General features: G+C 40.9%; 1 protein-coding gene, 1 long non-coding RNA gene and 2 pseudogenes across 3 annotated transcripts in view; 1 reads left to right on the top strand and 3 right to left on the bottom strand.

Annotated features, from left to right (window-relative positions):
- The first annotated feature begins 6195 nt into the window (after positions 1-6195).
- On the top strand, positions 6196-7013 carry LOC143534353 (ESCRT-related protein CHMP1A pseudogene; annotated as a pseudogene).
- A 452-nt stretch (positions 7014-7465) lies between these two features.
- LOC143534339 (jacalin-related lectin 19 pseudogene) lies at positions 7466-10943 on the bottom strand (annotated as a pseudogene). The gene is made up of 3 exons (XR_013135536.1): positions 10887-10943; positions 10585-10779; positions 7466-7783 (listed from the first exon to the last, which is right to left on the bottom strand). The product of XR_013135536.1 is annotated as a jacalin-related lectin 19 pseudogene (transcript).
- Positions 7869-8173, bottom strand: LOC143534354 (uncharacterized). Its single transcript, XR_013135538.1, has 3 exons — positions 8158-8173; positions 7985-8056; positions 7869-7905 (listed from the first exon to the last, which is right to left on the bottom strand). It is a non-coding gene; the product is annotated as an uncharacterized LOC143534354 (long non-coding RNA).
- Positions 10944-12927: 1984 nt separating the features above from the next.
- Positions 12928-23736, bottom strand: part of LOC143534338 (jacalin-related lectin 3-like) — a 76260-nt gene continuing 65451 nt past the window's right edge. Inside the window, exons 7-9 of the mRNA XM_077028846.1 lie at positions 15713-16051; positions 13318-13512; positions 12928-13206 (exon numbers count right to left, since the gene is read on the bottom strand). Of these exons, the coding sequence (XP_076884961.1) occupies positions 12928-13206; positions 13318-13512; positions 15713-16051 (813 nt within the window). The remainder of the gene's footprint in view (positions 13207-13317; positions 13513-15712; positions 16052-23736) is intronic.

Genomic DNA, 23736 nt, shown 5'->3' with positions numbered 1-23736 from the left:
CTCACTGAAAGCTTGCTCAGCCTCAGGCGTCCACTTGAATTGGCTCTTCTTCAAGCAGTTCCTCAAAGTGTTAACGAATGGAGTAGATTTGTTGGCGTGGTTCGCTAGGAACCTGTTGATTGACACCAATCTACCATTCAGCTTCTGAACCTCTTTCATGGTGGATGGTGAAGGCATGTCAAGGATGGCTTCCACCTTTTCAGGGTTCACCTTGAAACCATCCTTAGTGACCATTACACCAAGAAATTTCCCCTCTTCCGCGCCGAAAGTACATTTGCTCGGGTTGAGCTTCATGTTGACTTCCGTTAAGCGCTGAAGAGTTTCCTCGATGTCTTTGAGCATTTGTCTCTCCTCCCTGCTCTTGATCACCAAATCATCAACGTAGACCTCTAGATTTCTTCCGATTTGTTCACTGAAAACCGAATCCATAAGTCTCTGATAAGTGGCGCCCGCATTCTTTAAACCAAAGGGCATTTTTGTGTAACAAAAAACACCCTTGTCGGTTCTGAAGGCAGTCTTGTCTTCGTCTTGTGGTGCCATTTGAATCTGGTGATAGCCTTTGTAGGCATCCAGGAAACATTTGAGCTTGAATGGCGCCACGGAGTCCACCTTTGCGTCGATGTTTGGGAGGGGGTAACAGTCTTTCGGACATGCTTTGTTGAGGTCCTTGAAGTCAATACACATCCTCCATGACCCGTTGCTTTTCTTTACCATCACAGGATTGGCTACCCACGTCTGGTATCGGATCGGGCGGATGATGTTTGCGCGCAACAGGTCCTCAACTTGCTCATTCATGGCCTTCGCCTTTTCATCCCCCATGATTCTCTTTTTCTGAGCAATTGGCTCCACCGACTTGAACGTGTTAAGAGAATGTTGCGCCAAGTCTCGCGGGACCCCAGTCATATCGGAGTGTTGCCACGCGAAGACCGACGTGTATTTTGTGAGCAACCTTTTCATTCTCAATCTCGTTTCGTCTGAAATGGTAGCGCCAATTGTGATCGTTTGCTCTGGGAATTTTGGGTTTAAAATCCACTTCTCTGGCGCATTGTCCGCCATTGGAAGTTTCATTCTCCCTTCCCGCGGCGTACTTGTCACTGCGCACAAATGATCGCGGTAAACAAATGTTACGCCCGTTGGTGTAGGGAACCCCAATGCGCCGTGCGCTGGCGACGGTACAGCATTAAATTGGGCAATCGTTCCCCTACCCAGGATCATATTGTGGCATGACGTGGTGGGCAAGACCAAGAAGTTGACAACTTCGGCTCGCTTGTGCTCATCATCCCCCATAGTTAGTTCAAACTGAATTTGACCTAGGGGATGGATGATTTCATTTGAAACACCACAAATTGGTGCGTTCACCATCTCGAGCCGCGCTTGGTCTGCCGGGTCTAACTTTCTGAAACATTGCTCATACATAATGTCAGATTCGCTTCCAGTGTCCACCAGGACCTTTGACACTTCGTAATGAGCAATGTGTGTGGTGATGACAAGGGGGCTGCTGATTGAAGGGCCTCCCCTGATTCTTGGGAAGATAACTTGCTGCTCGCGCCAATCTCCGTGGATTTGCGCGCTTCTCTTTTTTGACGTCTGCCCTTGTCGTCCCCCCTCAGCCACACAGATTCTTTTGTATTTCTTGCTGGCAGAGGCTCCTTCCGGTTGTTCATCTTCTATTCTTTGGTTTTTTACCAAGTGAGCCAGCCTGCCTGATTTTACATCCTTCTCGATCGCATCCTTTAAATGATGGCATGCGTCGGTGTTGTTGCCCGGGGACCTGTGAAATTCACAATATTTGCCACTGTTTTGCGGTCCCTTGTAGTGTAGTTGCTTGGGGGGCTTGAATTGGACATTCTCAGTACTTAACACCTGTGAAGGTGTTTTAGTGAGGGGAGTCCATATTCTTGGCAGAGGTCTGCTAGGATCTCTGCCGCCCTCCCTCTTGTCACCCTCCCCGCGATTACGAACATCTTTTTGGGGCTGGGGTGAGCTTGGTTGCGTTTGCTTTTCTGTGGAAGAAAAACTTGTTGGTTGCAACCTGGACCATACAGAGTTCTGTTTGGCCCTCTTCTCTTTGCTGCGCGGTGATTCAGCCTGATGCGCTCTTTCTCTTGCCCTATCTTGGGCAATCTGCTTTTCATTTCTCGCGAAGACTCGCGATGCTTCCATTAGTTTTGCCCAAGTGGTGGGCATACCATCTCTGCTTACGAGAGCTCAGCGGAGTTGATCACTGCGCGCGCCTTGTATAAAAGCCACGCGCAGGAGTTGCTCAGTTATACCCCCGATTGCCAAAGACTCCTGATTGAAACGAGTGATGTAGTCCTCAATCGTTTCATCATTCCTGCGCACGCAGTGCATGATGTCATCAGGATCGCGCGTGTGTCTGCGCTGCTGTACGAAGTGGGCTTGGAACTTTTCCAATAGTTCCTCGAACCCATCAATTTGCCCAGTCGGCAAGCTCTCGAACCAGACCCGCACCGCGCCCGTAAGGCAGCGGGCAAACATGTGACACCATGTTGGCATCGTCCAGCTCTCTAGGTTTCTCGTGTTATAGAAACCTTGCAAAAAGTCATCTGGATCTGTTGTACCATCATATTTGCCCAGACCACTTGGCATCTTGGTCTTGTGCTGGATGGGGGCCTTAGCGATGCGCTCAGTAAATTTTGAGTGCTTCACTAAGATGGCCGGCCTGTACGGCGTGGTTACGTCCACTTGCCCCCTCACTGGCGGGCTGTACGGCATGTGCAGATCCAGATCTGCTCTGGCTCCAGGCGCCATGTTCACAGGCGCGCGGAGTTGTGAGCCTCCTGCATGAGTATCTCGCGTCTTCCTCATGCTATGCACTTCTTCATCACTGAACTCAGTGTGTGCAGTGTGAACAGAATGTCCTTCTTCCGGCGCGCGCGGCCTTTTTGTAGTCTGCTTATCAAACGCTTGCCTTTGTGTTTGGTCGGCTAGCTTTTTCTGTTTGACCATTTCATTGTACTTTTCCAGTAGACGCCGCTGCTCGTTTATGAGCCATTCATTCGGATCATTTGTTTCTTCTTCTGGACCCATTGGTCCCTTCAGTTTCGAGCCGGCAAGATTTTGTAACGTGAGATCGTCTGGAGGAGTTTCAGTCTGGCCGTGAGGGGTTGTGATGAAGGGACGGTTACTGGTGGTGCGCGTAGAATCACGCGACACCCTCAGAATTTGCTGTCCCTCATTGACACCCTCACGTTCAATATCCTCCAGAGCTTGATCAGCGTTACGAATGCCAGAAACCATGGTGATTGATTTTTTTTATGTAGATCTGATGAGATCTGATTGCCGTTTGTAACAGTGGATGGCGCCAATGATCGCCGCGCGAAGGGAGGAGGTCAGCGTCTGATAAAGAGGAGCTTAAAAAGACCAAGGAAACTGTTGAGTTATTAAACTCCCAGGTTCCTGCCCTCCCACGGATGGCGCCAATGAAGAAACGTGGATCTACTCGCTGGTAGCAGATCTACTTTCCTCGGGTTTTGATTATACTATTTCACCGATGGTTCTTCTGGATCTGTGTTCTTCCACCTACAAAATGAACAACGCCGTTAACTTACCCCTCAGAAAGGGACAGAGGGGTCCTCTTTGGGGTAACCCTCCGGCGTGAGAATAAGTATATGGTGGAGAAGATAATAATAATGTCCGTAAGGGAATCTCAAGAGTATTGCTTAATAGCTGAATACTCTATGATTGTGTGACTGTGTGTTTGTATGTAACTGACTGTGAGTGAATGTAATTCAATATGATTGAATGTGATATCACTGCCTGTAACTGTCAATGATTGAGTATGAATGTGTCCATCAAAGTGGAGTTGATGCTGTATTTATAGTGCTAGGGTTTCCACTGGTTGGGCTCAACCTCGTTGGTCTCCTCCAATCGCACTGCGCCACGTGTCCTCTGGGACACATGGCGCTTTCTCGTTGGTTGTAATCACGTGGTAACACATGTGCCATGCTGAGTTGTCGACCTTTCATTTGGCAGCTGTCAACATCAGCATATTCTTACTCCTTAAAAAGATGCCTTCTGGAAGGTTGTCTGACGTGCACAATCAAGGTTGCCCTAATCCTGATTTGAATAAGGACGAGGTCGATTATGTGCATGTGTGATATGCGCCAATCCTGAGGATGCGCGAGGTCTTCTCTTTATTCTCACGCGCAGATATTTCATGCGCAGATGTGATATGCACGAGCATGTGATATGCGCCGCGCGCTGGTACGCCGCGCGCATATGTGATGCGCGAGCATATGTGTGCCTGGGCATATGATGCCTGAGCATGTTTTGTATGCGCCATGCGCATAAGTTTTGGCTTTGTGCCTTCATAATGTGTTTATCTTGTGGGTTGACCCGCCTTGCTCGGTGTTGAGGCGGGTACATACCTCTTCAGTATCGATTAATAGAGTAAAAAAAATGTGTATCAAACACCTTATGTTCTATCATAAACTAAAAAACAAAGAATTTTTAGAATTCAATTAATCCCAAACCAGATGTACAAACTTAGATCATAAAGGTGTAGAATAACAATTACAGACAATCAATCGAAGGTTTCATCAATTTAAACAAAGAAGAAACACTAACAAACAAAACCAATAATCCAAGAGATTAGAGAAAGTGTCAGTAGACGAAAACCAAGTGCGACGAAGAATGATTTGATGATGTGTTCTTGATAATCGTTTGATGAAGACAAATCGAGATGGTAACCAATACTGATTGAGACAGTGATCCTAAGATTGATAATCAAGACATCGATGAACCAGAGATGATAAATGAAGACTTGTTTGCTTTTAAGATGTTAAATAATGTTCGTGGTCTCTTATGGATATAATTACATCAAGAACTATATCCCACGAACAATTAAGCCTACGATCAAACAAACTGCTTCAAACACATTTGCATCTATCAACTTCAAGCCTAGTCCACAGCCCATCTCGTTAAAACATACAAACAACTATGAAAAAACCAACAACTAGATTTAGTAAATTCCTTAATATTTGTAATATTAAAACACGTTCCTATGAGTAAAGAATATGAGAAAGATCGAAGAACTACGTAGAAGAAATGATATTAATTTACATTATGAATATCCACTTTGTAAATAGTTGACCAGATAGTACTTGAAGTTGTATGTTTGGATTACCAGCTTTTTGTTACTTTTAAAAGTTGACCAGTTCAAAAAATAAAATAAAAATAAATAAATTAACAATAATAAGGGTGGTTATATTCAAACACCAGTCCTTGGTGTATAAATAAGTCTATACGGCTCGTATAGGGCCTATACAAATCGTATAGCCCCAAGTTATTGACATAAGTAAGGAGGTGCTAGTGTGGTAGCTTTTTGCAGTCTATACGAGCCGTATAGACCTTTTATGAGCCGTACAGGTTTTCTAGCTCGTATAGCTCACTTACCTCGTCTGACCTATACGAGTCGTATAGGGTCTATACGACTCCTATAGACAGCAAGTCAGCCTGTACCTTGACCTGAAATTTAATTAATATATGGTCTATACGAGCCGTATAGATGATATACGACCCGTACATACTAGGTATCGGCTTTTCTTGCTCTAACAATTTAAGATTTGTGTGTTGCTTTGTAAGATTATACGAAAAGTTGTTTGGTTGATTGTAATATTGGGATATAAGCTTAAAACATGATAGATTCGTGTGTTGACTTATGATTTTCTATAGAAAGTTGTTTGCTTGGCATGAAACAAAATGTTTACTTTAAATTACGTGTTTCTATTTTATAATTAACTCGGATATTATTTTTAATATTCTGTAATTTTAAAGTAATCTTAAAGTTATAAAAAAAAAACCTATACGAGTCAGATAGCCTCTATACGAGTCGTATGGCCCTATACGGCTCGTATAGGGGCTATACGGGTACAATGAATAAAACTTGACACTCTTGACCGAAAATGACTTGACTCTACATCTATGCAACTCGTATAGATCCCATACATGTCGTATAAGCTCTTTTAACGTTAGAATAACCTCCTATATAACCAAACCTAATAATAATCTACACATTTAACCTTTGAAAATATCAATAGATGATTTGGATATTAATAGCTAGACACGGATTACACCGTGTGACTCCGGACCCACAAAGCAACGGTCATACATGATACATTCACATTATTATATTTATATTTATAATAATATCATACCACCCCCAATTGAACCTTCAACGAAACACCCAAACACACCAAACCCTAGCTCAAATTCTTTACGATCAATCACCAGATTCATTCCAATAACCAAATTCACTCTCAAACCCTTCAATTCACCACCAAACAAATCATGGGTCAAGCCGAGAAACTGATGAATCAGATCATGGAGCTCAAATTCACCTCCAAAAGCCTTCAACGCCAAGCCAGAAAGTGCGAAAAAGACGAGAAATCAGAAAAACTCAAAGTCAAGAAAGCAATCGAGAAAAGTAACATGGACGGAGCCCGTATTTACGCCGAAAACGCCATCCGAAAGCGTAGCGAACAGATGAATTACCTTCGGTTATCATCCAGGCTCGATGCGGTTGTCGCCCGGCTCGATACGCAGGCGAAGATGCAGACGATTAGTAAGTCGATGGGGTCGATTGTGAAATCGCTTGAGTCGACGTTAGCTACGGGTAATTTGCAGAAGATGTCGGAAACTATGGATCAGTTTGAGAAGCAGTTTGTGAATATGGAGGTGCAGGCGGAGTTTATGGAGAGTTCGATGGCGGGGAGTACGTCGTTGAGTACTCCTGAAGGGGAGGTTAATAGTTTGATGCAGCAGGTGGCGGATGATTATGGTTTGGAGGTGTCGGTTGGGTTGCCGCAGCCGGCTGGACACGCGGTGGCGATGAAGAGTAATGAGAAGGTTGAGGAGGATGATCTCGCTAGGCGTCTTGAGGAGCTTAAAGCGCGTGGGTAATTTAAAGTTTTATGTGGAGTCGAGTATTTCGTTTTATGTTGATTGTCGGATTGGTTATGTAAATTTGACTTGACTTATGTTTGTGTTATGTTATGTGTTATGCTATGTTATGCTATGTTATGTTCTGCTGCTTGAAACTAGTACTTTGCGACTTGCGTATGTTTGAGATAATGAGATCTAATAACGGGTAATGACATTCATTTTAATTATAATTGTACTACGAAATACATGAATGGAGATGATTGGGTGGGTCAATGGACTGTTTGTGAACCAAATTTGCCGTTCACAAAAGAAGAAAAAAGTTGGGAATTACTCATATGCATATGAGTATCCTCTATAACCTTTTGAGCCTTTACGTCTTGTTCTTGAGTTTTTTAACCAAGGAAAGAAAAGGAAATGAGAGGGAAGGATAAGAAAGGGAAGGGAAGGGAAGGAAATTTTTTTAATTAGGTGTGTTCTTGAGTTAGAAGGAAATTAGAGGAAAGGAAAGGATAACTATGTTTATTATCTTTGATACCAAGATGGTTAACTCCTTTAAGCATTACGTTGAATCTTGAGAGAGGTTTTGGTTTGGTTTAGGGGTTGATAAGTAGAACCCGAGTGAATCTAGAAACCACCCGCTTCTTCCCGTAAACCCGACAATATGGTCTCCATTTGTCAATAAATTAAAGGATGTTCCTTCTTCGACACCGAATGGCCCGAACGTTCGTTTGTTGGTCTTGAAAGTGGTCGATGGCCCGAACGTTCGTTTGTTGGTCTTGAAAGTGAGTGACCGAATCACGGGGCTGCCTCCATAGACCACACGACAATAGTGCCCGCTAACACTTGCTAAGATCTCCGCAGGATATTGCAGTTTAATCTGAAATTAATTCATAAGAAATTCCATAAATCAGTTAATTCTAACTTTGAATATAGTGCAAGTTAGTGAAAATGTATTTACCTGAGCCGATTTCATTCCACCGAAGCCACCATGTTTGTCAGCTAGAAAGGGTTTACCGTTATCATATGTTACACAAAGTGAGTCGATGCAACTGCCATATACAAGAGTTATTTCCCTTACTCCGGTGTGTACTCCATCATTCCATTCAACTCCTCCATGTCCTCCCCATGGTCCCGATTGTATGCTACCATCCTACAATATTCAATTATCAGTGAGACCATGTTCATAATTTAGATACAAAGTTTTAGATATTAGATTAAAGCAAGTTTAAAGATGGGATTAGGATTCCATACCATGAGTCCTAGAAGTTGATGGAAGGAGAAGTGCCTACAAAGAAAGATGTAATGATAATTGTGTATCTTGCTCTTGCTATTGCACACTGATTATGGACTACATATATATATAGAGCAAACACAGTACTATAATACCAAGCTCATTCCCATTCTGATTCCATTCTGAGAAAGAGGTCATTCACATGTCATAATCACAATTCACATGCCTAAAACATTTTATGCTAATTCTTATTTCATTCTAGTTTATTTATTTATTTATTTTTATTTTTTTAGTTTTTTTCATGTCCACATATGTAGTACATGTTTTTTTATACCCACATATGTAGAACATGAACTGTAGTTAGTGGGAAAAAAAAGGGATAATGCTTTCTAAAAATACCTCTTGACAATCTCCATGTTTTCTTTGAATATATGCCATAGGTGTAGCATTTCTTATATGCTAGTTGTGACATTATTTTTACTATGAAATAGTCATAGTAAAAAATACACTCTTATATCATACTGCATATATAAAACATTATAATGTTAAATGGTATTTACACATGGCTTAAGAAGCGTCTCAATGTGTTTAGAGGCATAAAACAAAATGAAAATTCAGCACAATTTTTTCAGTTTTATTTTTCTTTATCCAAACTTAGAATCGGCAATAATAAACTAAAATTGGTATATATATTGCACTTGAACCATGGGTGCGAGTACAACCAAACCAAAATTATTATATAGTTTCATTTGCACATACGTAGGGAATCATTTTCTTTCCTTTTGACAAGTATCAAAATGAAAAAAGAAAAGTAAAGAAAAATACAAGACTAAGGTTTACCTTTGAACACTAAGAGGCTATTTGACAATCTTGTTCTAAGTTAGTAAGAGACCTGATTGATTAAGATATAGCTTTTGAATCATTCAACATGTGGCTTCATGAACCATTGATAGGTGACTTTTCGGTGAAACAAACACACTCTACCTCTGACCGATTCTAAGGTTGCTAAATAGATCCAACGCGCATCCAATATTTGACTGAATCGTATTTAAACTGCTGTTTGAAATTAGTACTATGCATATATTTGAGTTAATCATATTTGTGTCATGTTATTCTTAACTACTGTTTGAAACTAGTACTATGCATATATTATTATGAAACATATTGCTGTTTGAGATTCAACTCGTAGTGTCATTCATTTATTTAGAACGGTACTTACTGGATAGAGAACAATGAAATACTAGATAAATTTGCATCTATTGCAATTATTACAAAGAAATTCTTATGTTTAGGGATACTCATATGCCCACCTATAACCCTTACAGCATTTGGTTTTGTTATGTTCATCATCTCTAATAGCAAGAAGGTAAATCATTCAAGCATTATGTTGAAAGAGGTTTTGCTTAGGGCTTGATATGTTGCTCGGATCCTTTATTTGATATATGATCATGATTTTGGATGAACAAGATTATTATGGTTTGGATGAGTATGCACATGAATGTGCAAGGACTCTCAGACACACACACACAAAGAAATAAAATACACACACATTATTATTATTATTATTATTATTATTATTATTATTATTATCACACTTTGAAATGTCGGCACACAATCAGTATTTATACCCTTATATTTAGTTATGTAAATTTGACTAACTTACGTTTGTGTTAAGTTATGTTATGCTATGCTATGTCATGCTATGTTTTGTTGCTTGAAACTCGTACTTTGCATATATTATTATGAAACTAATACATTAGTTGTTTGAGATAATGATATCTAATAACGGGTAATGACAATTGTACAACATACAAAATACATGAATAAAGATGATCGGGTGTCAGTGGCCCGTCAATGATCCAAATTGACTGTTCAACAAAACAAAAGTTGGAGATTACTCATATGCATATGAGTATCCCCTATAACCTTTTGAACCTTTGGTCTTGTTATGTTTATCATCTTTGATAGCAAGATGGTTAACTCCTTTAAGCATTATGTATGCATATGAGTATCCCCTATAACCTTTTGAACCTTTGGTCTTGTTATGTTTATCATCTTTGATAGCAAGATGGTTAACTCCTTTAAGCATTATGTTGAATCTTTGAGAGAGGTTTGGTTTAGGGGTTGATAAGTAGAACCCGAGTGAATCCAGAACCACCCGCTTCTTCCCGTAAACCGGACAATATGGCCTCCATTTGTCAAGAAATTAAAGGGTGTTCCTTCTTCGACACCGAATGGCCCGAATGTCCTTTTGTTGGTCTTGAAAGTGAGTGACCGAATCACGGGGCTGCCTCCATAGACTACACGGCAATAGTGCCCGCTAACACTTACTAAGATCTCCTCAGGATATTGCAGTTTAATATGAAATTAATTCATAAGAAATTCCATGAATCAGTTAATTCTAACTTTGACTATAGTGCAAGGAAATTTAGTGAACATGTATTTACCTGAGCCGATTTCATTCCACCAAAGCCACCATGTTTGTCAGCTAGAAAGGGTTTACCATTGTTATCATATGTTACACGAATTGAGTCGACGCAACTACCATATACAAGAGTTATTTCTCTTACTCCGGTGTGTACTCCATCATTCCATTCAACTCCTCCATGTCCTCCCCATGGTCCCAATAATTTACTACCATCCTGTAATATTCAAATATCAGTGAGACCATGTTCATAAATCATAATTAAGATAAAAAGTATAGAGATTAAAACAAGTAGAAAGATAATAAAGGATTAGGATTCCATACCATGATGAGCTCAAGAAATTGCTTGAAAGAGAAGTCACTACAAAGAAAGATGTAATGATAATTGTGTCTTGCTGTTGCTATTGCACACTGATTATAGACTACATATATAGAGCTATCAAAGCACTACAATGCTAAGCTTCTTATTCTATTTTGATTCCATATTCCAACAAAGAGGTCATTCACATTTCATAATCATTATTCACATGCATAAAGCATTTTATGCAATAATTCTTTCATTCCAGGTTTTTTCACATATGTAGAACATGTTTTTTGTTATTATGCTCGCATATGTAGAACATAAATTGTAGATAGTGGGAATAAAAGTGAATGCTTTCTAAACATACCCCCATTTGACATTACCCTCTGCTTTTCCTTTGAATATATACCATAGCATATTCATTTCTTATGTGCTAGTTGTAAAAATATTGTAATTATGAAATAGGCACATTTGTATACGCGTAATATATATTATGATAGTAATGAATGTACTAGCATATCATATTGGATATATAAAACATTATAATGTGAAATGGTATTTACGCATGGCATTAGAAGCGTCTCAGTATGTTTAGAGGCATAAAACAAAATGAAAATTTAGGGATTTTTTCAATTTTATTGTTCTTTATCTAGACTTAGAATCGAGAATAATAAACTAAAATTGGTGCTGGTGTGAGCACAACCAAATAAAAATTTATTATTTAGTTCCACTTGCACATACGCAGGGAATCATTTTTTTTTCCTTTTGACAAGTAGCAAAAAGAAAAAAAAAAAGGAAGAAAAGAAAAGTAAAACAACAAAATGAAAAAGAAGTGAAAAAAAAATTTAATTTGTCTACAAGACTAAGGTTTACCTTTGAACACTAAGGGGCTATTTGACAAGCTTGTTCTGAATTATTAAGAGGTCTGACAAAGGTAGTTTCTGAATCATTCAGCATATATATAAAACTTAATAATTAAAATGCTTCTTGAATCATTAAAAGACAACTTTTTAGTGAACCAAACACACTCTATCTTTGGTTAACCGATTATGAGGTTGCTAAACAAATCCAACGCACATTCAAATATTTGACTGAATCATATTTGTTTTATGTTCTTAACTGCTGCTTGAAACTAGAACTATGCATATATTTGACTGAATCATATTTGTGTTATGTTCTTCTTAGCTGCTGCTTGAAACTAGTACTATGCAATATATATTATGAAACATGCTGTTGTTTGAGATACAACTCGTAATGTCATGCATTTTATTAGAACTGTACTTTTTGGATAAACAACAATGAAATACTAGATAAATTTGCATATCTCTTGCAATGAATTTCAAAGAAATTCTTATATTTAGGGATACTCATATGCCCCACCTATAACACTTTGAGACTTTGGTTTTGTTATGTTCACCATCTCTGATAGCAAGAACATTAAATCATTTAAGCATTATGTTGAAAGAGGTTTTTCTTAGGGCTTGATATGTTGCTCGGATTCTTTATTCGATATATGATCATGATTTTGGATTAATAAGATTATGATGATTTGGATGAGTATGCACATGAATGTGCAAGGACTCTCATACACACACAAAGAAATAAAACACACACTATTATTATTATTATTATTATTATTATTATTATTATTATTATTATTATTGTAGTTGTTGTTCTTGTTGTTGTTGGCACACTTTGAAATGTCGGTACACAATTAGTATTTATACCCTTACATTTGGTACATGTTATGTAAATTTGACTAACTTATGTTTGTGGTATGTTATGCTATGCTATATCATGTTATGTTTTGCTGCTTGAAACTCGTACCTTGCATGTATTATTATGGAATGAATACATTCGTTGTTTGAGACAATCATAAATAATAATGGATAATGACAATTGTACTACATACAAAATACATGAATGAAGATGATCGTGTAGGTCAGTGGCCCGCCAACGATCCAAATTGGCTGTTTAACAAAAAAAAAGTTAGGGATTACTCATATGCATATGAGTATCCCCTATAACCTTTTGAACCTTTGGTCTTGTTATGTCTATAATCTCTTATAGCAAGATGGTTACGCCTTTAAGCATTATGTTGAATCTTTTAGAGAGGTTTGGTTTAGGGGTTGATAAGTAGAACCCGAGTGAATCTAGAAACCACCCGCCTCTTCCCGTAAACCCTACAATATGGCCTCCATTTGCCAATATATTAAAGGGTGTTCCTTCTTCAACCCCAAATGGACCAAATGTCCTTTTGTTGGTCGTAAAAGTGAGGGACCGAATCACGGGGCTGCCTCCATAGACCACACGACAATAGTGCCCGCTAACACTTACTAAGATCTCCTCAGGATATTGCAGTTTAATATGAAATTAATTCATAAGAAATTCCATAAATCAGTTAATTCTAACTTTGAATATAGTGCAAGAAAATTTAGTGAAAAATGTATTTACTTGAACCGATTTCATTCCACCAAAGCCACCATGTTTGTCAGCTAGAAAAGGTTTACCATTGTTATCATATGTTACATAAATTGAGTCGATGCAACTGCCATATACAAGAGTTATATCTCTTACTTCGGTGTGTACTCCATCATTCCATTCAACTCCTCCATGTCCTCCCCATGGTCCCAATAGTTTACTGCCATCCTGTAATATTCAAATATCAGTGAGACCATGTTCATAAATCATAATTAAGATAAAAAGTCGTCATCATCATCGTATTCAGTATATCCCACCAATAGCAAAGCTATGGTAGGGTCTGAGGAGGGTAAGATGTAGACAGCCTTACATCTACCCCATAGGGTTAGAGAGGCTGCTTCCGTTGAGACCCGGCTCAAATTAAGATAAAAAGTATAGATATTTAAACAAGTAGAAATATAATAAAAGATTAGGATTCCATACCATGATGAGCTCAAGAAATTGCTTGAAAGAGAAGTCTCTACAAAGAAAGATGTAATGATAATTGTGTCTTGCTGTTGCTATTGCACACCGATTATAGACTACATATATAGAGCTATCAAAGCACTACAATGCTAAGCTTCTTATTCCTATTTCGATTCCATATTCCAACAAAGAGGTCATTCACATTTCATAATCACAATTCACATGCATAAGGCACTTTATGCACTAATTCTTTCATTTCAGGTTTTTTTTATGTTGACATATGTAGCACATCTTTTATGCTCGCATATGTAGAACATGAACTGTAGTTAGTGGGAAAAAAAGGATATTGCTTTCCAGAAATACCTCTTGACGTTCCCCTCTGCTATTTCTTTGAATATATGCCAAAGCTTGGCCGGATTGAACTAAAAGGATTGATGTAGGAAAGTAGATTCATTTTAAATATGCTAGTTGTGACATTATTGTAATTATGAAATAGTCACACTATATATAATGGTAATAATGAATATACTACTATACTAGTATATCATATTGGATATATAAATTGTTATAATGTTAAATGGTATATATGGATGCCTTTAGAAGGTCTCAATATGTTTAGAGGCATAAAACAAAATGAAAATTCAGGACATTTTTTCAATTTTATTGTTATTAATTTATCTAAACTTAGAACGGGCAACAACAACATAAAATGGTATATTGTACTTGAATCGCTGGTGTGAGCACAACCAAACAAAAACTATTATCTTAGAGTTTCACTTGAACATGTGTAATCATTTTCTTTCCGCTTGACATGTTGCAAAACGAGTAAAAAATGTAAAAAAAGTGAGAAAAAAAACCCATTAATTTGTCTACAAGACTAAGGTTTACCTTTGAACATTAGGCGTTTTTCTTTTGATTTGCCAAGCAAAACCCAATAATTTTTAATTGCAAATAATGGGTAGTTTTGACATATATAAAAGAAGCAAAATGAGAATTGTTTAAATTTAAATTCGTGGGAGAAATTGTTTGTCTAAAACAAGATGCCATAATTTGTTATTAAAGATACACATAGGTCTAGCAATCTGACACAAATCTAGCATATTACAGTCTTGAATGAGCAATTACACTTAATTATGAACCAATTGCACAATTGAAACAATGAAGTAAATGACTGACAACTTGAATAGGCAATTAAGAGAATGTTTGTTGAGGTGAGTAATCATGGCTGTTCAAGAACTCACTATAAGAATTTGACCATGTGCTCACATGCAACGTCTATAACGACAACAAGGGTGGCTGGCATGAACAGACGTATAGCGACAACATGTCGTCGCTATAGCGTCTCTCAAAATTGTGACTACTCAAACTCTATACCTATGATATGTCACCGATTTAGAGTTTGGGGAGGTGGGAAAGTTTAGCGCCTTAAAGAAAATTAGGGCCGATGACATGTCGTCGATATAGACATAATAGATTTTTTTTCTTCCTTTTAATATTATGTAAATATAAAAAGCCTTTATATTGTTTTCTCTTTAAATAACTTTTATAATTCTAACTTGTACAAATGACAAATCGTTGCTAAAAAGTTATATTTCCTTTTTTTTTTAATTCCTAAATAAAACCATAAGCTTAACGGTGTAAGTGTTGTATGCTCTACTCTATACCAATGACATGTCGTCACTATAGGATTAAGACAAGGCCTTAAATCCAGAGCATATCCAGCGTGCATTCCATTTGATTGAAACTAGCACTTTACATATGTTATTAGGAAACAAATACATGCGCTGTTTAAGATAATGAGATTCATTAACGGGTAAAGTCATTCATTTTAATTAGAATTGTACTATCTTATTGGTTGGATAATAATGAAATACATGAATTACAAAAACTCCTTGCATTTAGTATTGTACTATCTTATGCTACGTTAGAATTACTCATATGCATATGAGTATCCCCTATAAACTTTTGAGCCTTTAGTCTTGTTATGTTTATCATCTTTGATAGCAAGATGGTTAACTCCTTTTAATATTATGTTGAATCTTTGAGAGAGGTTTGGTTTAGGGCTTGATAAGTAGAACCCGAGTGAATCTAGAAACCACCCGCTTCTTCCCGTAAACCCTACAATATGGCCTCCGTTTGCCAATAAATTAAAGGGTGTTCCTTCTTCGACACCGAATGGCCCGAACGTTCGTTTGTTGGTCTTGAAAGTGAGTGACCGAATCACAGGGCTACCTCCATAGACAACACGACAATAGTGGCCGCTAATTCTTACTAAGATCTCCTCAGGATATTGCAGTTTAATCTGAAATTAATTCATACGAAACTCTATAAATCAATTTCTAGCTTGAATATAATGCAAGGAAATTTATGAAAAATGTATTTACCTGAGTAGATTTCATTCCACCAAAGACACCATGTTTTTCAGCCAGAAATGGTTTACCATTGTTATTATATGTTACTCGAATTGAGTCGATGCAACTGCCATATACAAGAGTTACTTCTCTTACTCCGGTGTGTACTCCATCACTCCATTCAACTCCTCCATGTCCTCCCCATGGTCCCAATAGTTTACTACCATCCTGCAATATTCAAATATCAGTAAGACCATGTTCATAATTAAGATAAAAAGTATAGAGATTAAAACAAGTAGAAAGATAATAAAGGATTAGTATTCCATACCATGATGAGCTCAAGAAATTGCTTGAAAGAGAAGTCTCTACAAAGAAAGATGTAATGATAATTGTGTCTTGCTGTTGCTATTGCACACTGATTATAGACTACATATATAGAGCTATCAAAACACTACAATGCTAAGCTCATTATTCCTATTGTGATTCCATTCCGACAAAGAGGTCATTCACAATTCATAATCACAATTCACATGCATAAAAAAGCACTTTATGCACTAATTCTTTCATTCCAGGTTTTTTTTTTATTTTCACATATGTAGAACATGTTGTTTTGTTATTATGCTCGCATATGTAGAACATGAACCATAGATAGTGGGAAAAAAAGGATAATGCTTTCTAAGCATACCATTTGGCATTACCCGATGCTTTTCTTTGAATATATGCCTGAAGAGGTAGGTCCCCGCAAAGCTCAGTTGGACCCGCAAGACACACCTTGATGAGGTACGTCTGCGCAAAGACCAACTGGTTCCGCAGGACCCACCATGCTCAGAGAGATGAAGACCTTACACGCAGTAAGCCAGCTGTTCACGCAGGAAAGCCTCCCTTGGTACAGTACCCGGCCTGTTCCCGCAACTATGGGTACAAGCCAAGAAGGAAGGCTACCCGCACTAACAGTAAGGCTACACGCATAAGGCACTAACTCATACTTCAGCAATGTCACCTAAAGGAATGAGCAAGGCGGGAATATTCCCGCCCAAAAGAGCCAGTCCGTACGCTTCTGGAAGATCTTTTGTACTATACCTGCCAAGGTATGGACAAAATAGACAAGATCTGACCAAAGCAGCCCATGAACCAATCACAGGGTGACAGCTCACTGACAATAGTACGAGGAGGAGCACGCTCCAGTACAAAATGTCACTATCAGCCGCTGCCTACCCACCAACTCCCATCGTGGCACGTACATAGCCTGTAGTTGGTGGAAAAGGAATATTATACAGCTGGCCGTACCTGCTTGGAAACCTACCTTCGGCTATAAATACTCCAACACCTTGGAACGGTATCATCATCATATATCATCTGATATTATCTTATCTTCTCTAGCTATTTCTCTTAATATACACTTATATTCAGAGCAACCTAGTCTGATTCTCACGCCGGAGGGTGGTCACAAGAAGGAACCCCCCCTTCTCAGTGACGAGCTCACGGTGTCTGTTTTGCAGGACATCAGAAGAATAACCATCTTTGCCGGACCTAACCCTCGTAGGAAACATCTATTTAACCCTAAGATTATCCGTAATCTGCCGGGGTCACTTAGTGTTTCTTCATTGGCGCCATCCGTGCATAAAAGCTAGAACTAATTTTTCTCAGTTTTTTCAAAACCTCTGGAAAGATGGTTAAGGTTACTCCGGTGCCAAGGCCAGCGAGTGACCAAGAAACCCCGGTAACCAAAACCCCAGCAACTGGGGGGAACACCGGCGAGTACACAAATTTTACGAACACTACCCCGGTTACCCAAGCCGGGGCAAGTGCAGTAAACAATCCTCCCCTGGGATTCATTGATACCCAGGTGGAGAGGTAACAGACAAGGCTCCCCCGCCAAACACTTGATCAAGTGAAAGCGTGGGCGGAAGCACGTCAGAAGGAATTCCAAGCGGAGTTGGATGAACGTTTGCGTTCATTCCAACAGGCTGACGAATTCGGAAGTACTCGACAACAGCTCAACATGAGCAATGATTGCGAGTACTTGGACGATGATTGGGAGGAGTCCGACAGCGACGCAAACCCTCGTCATAGGGCGAAAGGGAAGCGCAAAGAAACGGACTTCCAACCGAGAAGGAATTTTAGAGAAACCTTCAAACCGAGGAACGCGGGGGGAAACTCACGTGACTTCTCCAAAACCTTTAGACCGACTGTTGCAAATGCGGGAACGTCCAAGTTTGCAAGGGACATTGCGGAAGCAATCGCCCCGAAGAGTGCCAAACAGATGTCCAACATCGGCACTTATGATGGCATATCCGACCCAGACGATCACTTGAACAGATTCATAGTGGGGGCAACCGTCAGCAACTGGACGGAACCCACGTGGTGTTATATGTTCCAGATGACGCTGGTCGGAGCGGCCAGGGCATGGTTTGATCGTCTACCGGTCCACCACATCTATGATTGGGCGGACTTCCAGCACAAGTTCAGCCAGCACTTCAGTCAACAGAGAAAATATACTGAAGAGCAGTGGATGATCCTCAACTGCGTTAGAGAGGAGGATGAATCTTTGCTAGACTTCATCACTCGCTTCAACTCAAAGAAGCTAAGTCTGGGCACCATAAGCGAAGATCTTGTTCGCGCAGCTTTCATCCAAGGCGCCGAATACCCAGAGCTTATCCGCACATTGACGGGTAAAGACGGCATGACATCCACATGGGATGCCATCATGACGGCAGCCAAGCGCTTTGCCGAAACGGAAAAGCAACTAGGTCGGAATCTTCCCCAGAGTACAAATCTCTACACGCAAAGGACCAGAGAAAACAACGTCCGGACCGCCCGGCAAAACAAAAAGAGGAAGCTAGGCATTTGGCAGTCAAGGGTAAACTTTGACACCTCATCCAGCTCTCGCCCTCTATTAGGCGGAAGGGATAACACGCACCCATCAAACCGAAACCCCCTATGGACGCCACTCACCAAAAGCGTCACGGAGATATTTGCCACCGAGAAACTCCCATGACCAAAAGCTCCAATGATCCGGCAGCGCCACAATGCTGATCAGAGCAAATCCTGTAACTTCCACGAGACAAGGGGCCACAACACCGATGAGTGTACATCTTTGAAGGATGTTGTCGAAACATTCGTCAAAGATGGAAAACTTGCGCACCTCGTGGCATCAATCAAGAATGGAGGAAGGAATGATAATCGGTACAAGGGCAACGGACGAAAGCCTGTTGACATCAGCATCCACATGGTTCATGGTAACGTCAGAAGGAAACGACGAACGACAGAACCATGTGCGTGGAAGGAAGCTGAAGTGCGCTTCCCGCGAGTGCCAGGAGGGCCCAACAAAGAAGGCCCTGTAGTCATCAAAAGCCAGCTGGGGCACCACATCACTTCCCGCACCCTTGCTGATAACGACGCCTCGTCAACGGTCATGTACAGGCAGTTCTTCGACAAGCTAGACGACGAAGACAAAGAACGCCTGGAAACGGTCTACGCCTCGATGGAAGGGTTCGATGGCAGCACAAACACCCCCTGGGTATCCTATATTTCCCCGTCACTCTCGCGGACGGGAAACATTCCCGCACAGAAGACGTGGACTTCGTCGTAATGAGGAAGCCATACCACACATACGACATTTTCTTCGGGAGAGACGGGATGGCAAGATTCAACGCCGTGGTGTCTTAAGTCCACGGCATGATGGGGTGGCCAACAGCTGAGGGTGTAGCGATGATCACCGGTATTCCCCAGGTATGCATCGCATCTGTCTCATCTAAACCCAAACCAAAGATGGTCAAACCAACCATCACTGAACCAGAAGAATGGGCCTTCAATGGCAAATACCCTGACCAGGCTGTTACCATTGGTCTAACAATCACCGATCCTACACGCACCTTACTCAAACGCTTACTACAGAAAAACGCTGACATCTTCGCATGGACACCAGCTGACATGACTGGTGTACCTCGAAGTAAGGCAGAGCATAAGCTCAAGTGTGACCCGGCTTTTACGCCAGTCATACAAAAGCGCAGAGTAATGGGGGCGGAACAAGCTAACGCGTGTAGAACCCAAGTCAAGGAACTCCTTGACGCGGGCATCGTACGCGTTAGCAGATATCAAACATGGGTTGCAAATCCCGTCATGGTACCAAAATCTAACAAACAATGGCGCATGTGCATAGATTTCAAAGACCTAAACAAAGCATGCCCCAAAGATTGTTACCCGTTACCCGAAATTGACCTTAAGGTAGATTCGTTAGCACCGTTTCGCCTTAAATGCTTCTTTGATGCGTATAAGGGATACCATCAAATCCACATGGTCGTTGACGATCAGGACAAAACCGCATTTCGGACGCCCGATGGCACATTTTGTTATCAAATGATGTCATTCGGACTTAAGAATGCCGGATCCACATACCAACGCCTGATGGACAAAGAGTTTCATGCCCAAATTGGGAGGAACTTGGAAGTCTACATGGATGACTTGGTCATCAAAAGCCTTGAGCCAGAAGCGATGTTGAAAGACATTGAAGAAACTTTCAACACGCTCAGAAAGATAAACATGAAGCTCAATCCGAGCAAGTGTTCCTTTGGGATGAAAGAAGGGAAGTTCTTAGGAGTCATTGTTACTAAAGATGGCTTCAGAGCGAACCCTGAAAAGGTCGAAGCCATTATCAAAATGGAATCACCTACTACCATCAAGCAAGCTCAGACACTGAATGGACGACTGGTCGCACTTAACCGCTTTTTGGCAAACCATGCGGATAGTTCGTTCCCATTCGTGTCAACATTGAGAAACTGTTTAAAGAAAACGCACTTCCGCTGGACACCAGAAGCGGAAGCAGCTTTTCAGGAAATTCGGTCACGCTTGATCGAACTCCCAACGCTCACAGCACCAGAAGCGGGGGAGGAATTAATCCTATACCTTTCCGCCATAGACAGAGAAACCGGGGCAGTCCTGCTAGTAGAGCGAAAAGGCATCCAGATGCCCATCTACTATGTTAGCCGCGTCTTAACAGACGTAGAAACCCGGTACTCTACTTTGGAAAAATTAGTCTTAGCGCTTGTACAGGCTTCACGCAGGCTAAGACGATATTTCCAAGGTCACCCAATCACCATTCTAACCAATTTCAAACTTGCAAACGTTCTAGGCAAACCCGAGTTATCAGGACGTCTAGCCAAATGGGCAATAGAATTGGGAGAATACGCGATAAAGTACAAACCAAGACCAGCCATAAAAGGCCAGGTCTTGGCCGACTTTATTGCAGAAGTCCCCGCTTCGCGGGAGAAAGAGTGCCAGGAGGAGGCTCAACCCTCTCCAGCACAGGACATTGATGATGTCTGGCGACTCTACACTGATGGAGCAGCCAATAATGAGGGTTCAGGCGCAGGGTTGAAACTAACCAACCCAGCAGGCCAAGAATACACTTACGCTATTCGACTGGATTTTCCAAGTACGAATAACGATGCGGAGTACGAAGCATTCTTGGCCGGGTTGAGAATTGCGCGTAAGATGGGAGTGAAAAACTTGGAAGCCCACGTGGATTCCATGTTAGTAGCCAACCAAATAAACGGGACGTACACGGCCGTAAACGACACAATGGCCCTGTACCTCGCACAAGCAAAAACCCTTATGCGCGATTTTAACGATTGTAAAGTCATACACGTCAAGTGAAGCGAAAACAAATCTGCGGATGCGTTAAGCAAGCTTGCATCGCTAGCCTTCACCCACTTGGGAAAGGACATCCGCATTGAACTCCTTGGAGCACCATCAGTCCCGCACAAGGAAATCTGTGTCATCCAAACCGGCACGGAAATGTGGATGACACCAATAATAAATTACCTTGCGGTGGGTATATTACCAGAGTAAAAAACACAGGCAAGAAAAATACGCTGTAACTATCAACTCGTTGATGACATACTTTACAGGCGTAATTTTCTTGGCCAACTCCTAAGATGCGTGGACAACCAAGATGCTGATTACCTCCTAAGGGAAGTACACGAAGGCATCTGCGGGGTACACGCAGTTCCACGCGCTGTTGTAGCCAAGCTAAACAACGCGGGATTCTTTTGGCCGGGGATGCATACGGATGCGCTGGCATACATCAGAAAGTGTAGGTCTTGCCAGCTCTACGCACCCAACACGCATCGCCCGAAGAATGAACTTGTCCTAGTCACTTCTTCATGGCCATTTCAGAAGTGGGCCATCGACGTGACAGGCCCATTTCCCACAGCAGCAGGGAACGTTCAGTTTCTAGTGGTAGCTATCGATTACTTCACCAAGTGGATAGAAGCAAAACCCTTAGCCCAAACAACCGCCAAACATATCAAAAAGTTTATTTGGGAATTCATTATTTGTCGTTTTGGACTTCCACAGAACTTGGTGAGCGATAACGGCACCAACTTTGCTGACAAGAAGCTACAGAAGTGGCTGGAAGAACTTCAAATCACCCACACCTTTACCTCAGTGGCACACCCGCAGGGTAATGGTGAGGTAGAAAGAGCAAATAAGAGCATCGTCGACGACATAAAGAAAAGACTCTTGGAGCATAGATCTGGCTGGGTGGACGAAGTTCCACACGTCCTTTGGGCAAACAGAACGCTGAAAAAGGCAAGTACGGGAGAAACCCCGTTCAGCCTTACTTATGGCACTGAAGCCATGGTCCCGGCCGAAATTGGTCTACCCTCACCAAGGGTCTTGACTCAGCCAGAAGACATTGATGCAGAAAGACGGTTAGACCTTATGCTAACCGAAGAACGCAGAGACTTAGCCGCAGCGCGTGAAGAGAACTACAAGCGACAAATGCAAAAGTACTAGAACACGCGGGTAAAACTCTGCAACTTCAATGTCGGAGACTACATACTGCGTAACAACGAGAGGCTTCGAACCAAGAGCGAACATGAAAGCTGGCCCCGGTCTGGGAAGTGCCATACATTATCAAAGAAGTTTTGGGAAAGGGCACATGCCGGCTCGAAAGGCTCGATGGCACCCTCATCCCAAGAACATGGAATGGAGCTCAATTACGCAAATGTTACATGTAGATCAATTCCAAACTTGTAAAGAAAGGCCTAGAGCCACTTCTAATGGAAATGATTCTCCCTTATCACATTGTGTTGATAGCCTTACCTTTATACTTATGAACTTTCCACACTGATATGCCGGTATTCACCGCATAAATAAGTGTGCAAAGAAGTAAGTCGTTGCGTGTGGAAGGCGGCAAAACCCGCATAAACATAAAAACGACAAAAATTTCTAAGGAAAAGATGAGAAAAACCTTCACGCAGGTCAGATATAGGTAAAGTTTGGCCATCCTAAGTGAAAGTGACGGTTTTACCCGCACAATCATGATAGAGGAAGCAAAACTTTTAACTTATTATCTACCACGTTGAAAGGTTAACCCATCCAAAGTACTTAGGAAATTGCTAAGTTAAACTAGAATATGCATGAGCAAAACATATAAGGTTTACAAGGCAAGGCATTAACAAAAGATTTATATTCCATAAAAATTTAAGTATTACAAGAATGGCTGGGCACATACCCGCATACAAGAATATAAATCTATACAAAAATAAAAATCTATTCCAACGGTGGAAAGGGATCTAAAGGATCAAGCTTCAGGACCACTCCCACTTGAACCCGCACCATCAGTTGAGTG

This window comes from Bidens hawaiensis, unplaced genomic scaffold, assembly GCF_021521415.1.
Source record: "Bidens hawaiensis isolate Kalapana, Puna unplaced genomic scaffold, B.hawaiensis_p1.1 tig00010132_1, whole genome shotgun sequence".
Classification (NCBI taxonomy): Eukaryota; Viridiplantae; Streptophyta; class Magnoliopsida; order Asterales; family Asteraceae; genus Bidens; species Bidens hawaiensis.
This window is presented reverse-complemented; position numbering and strand designations above follow the sequence as displayed.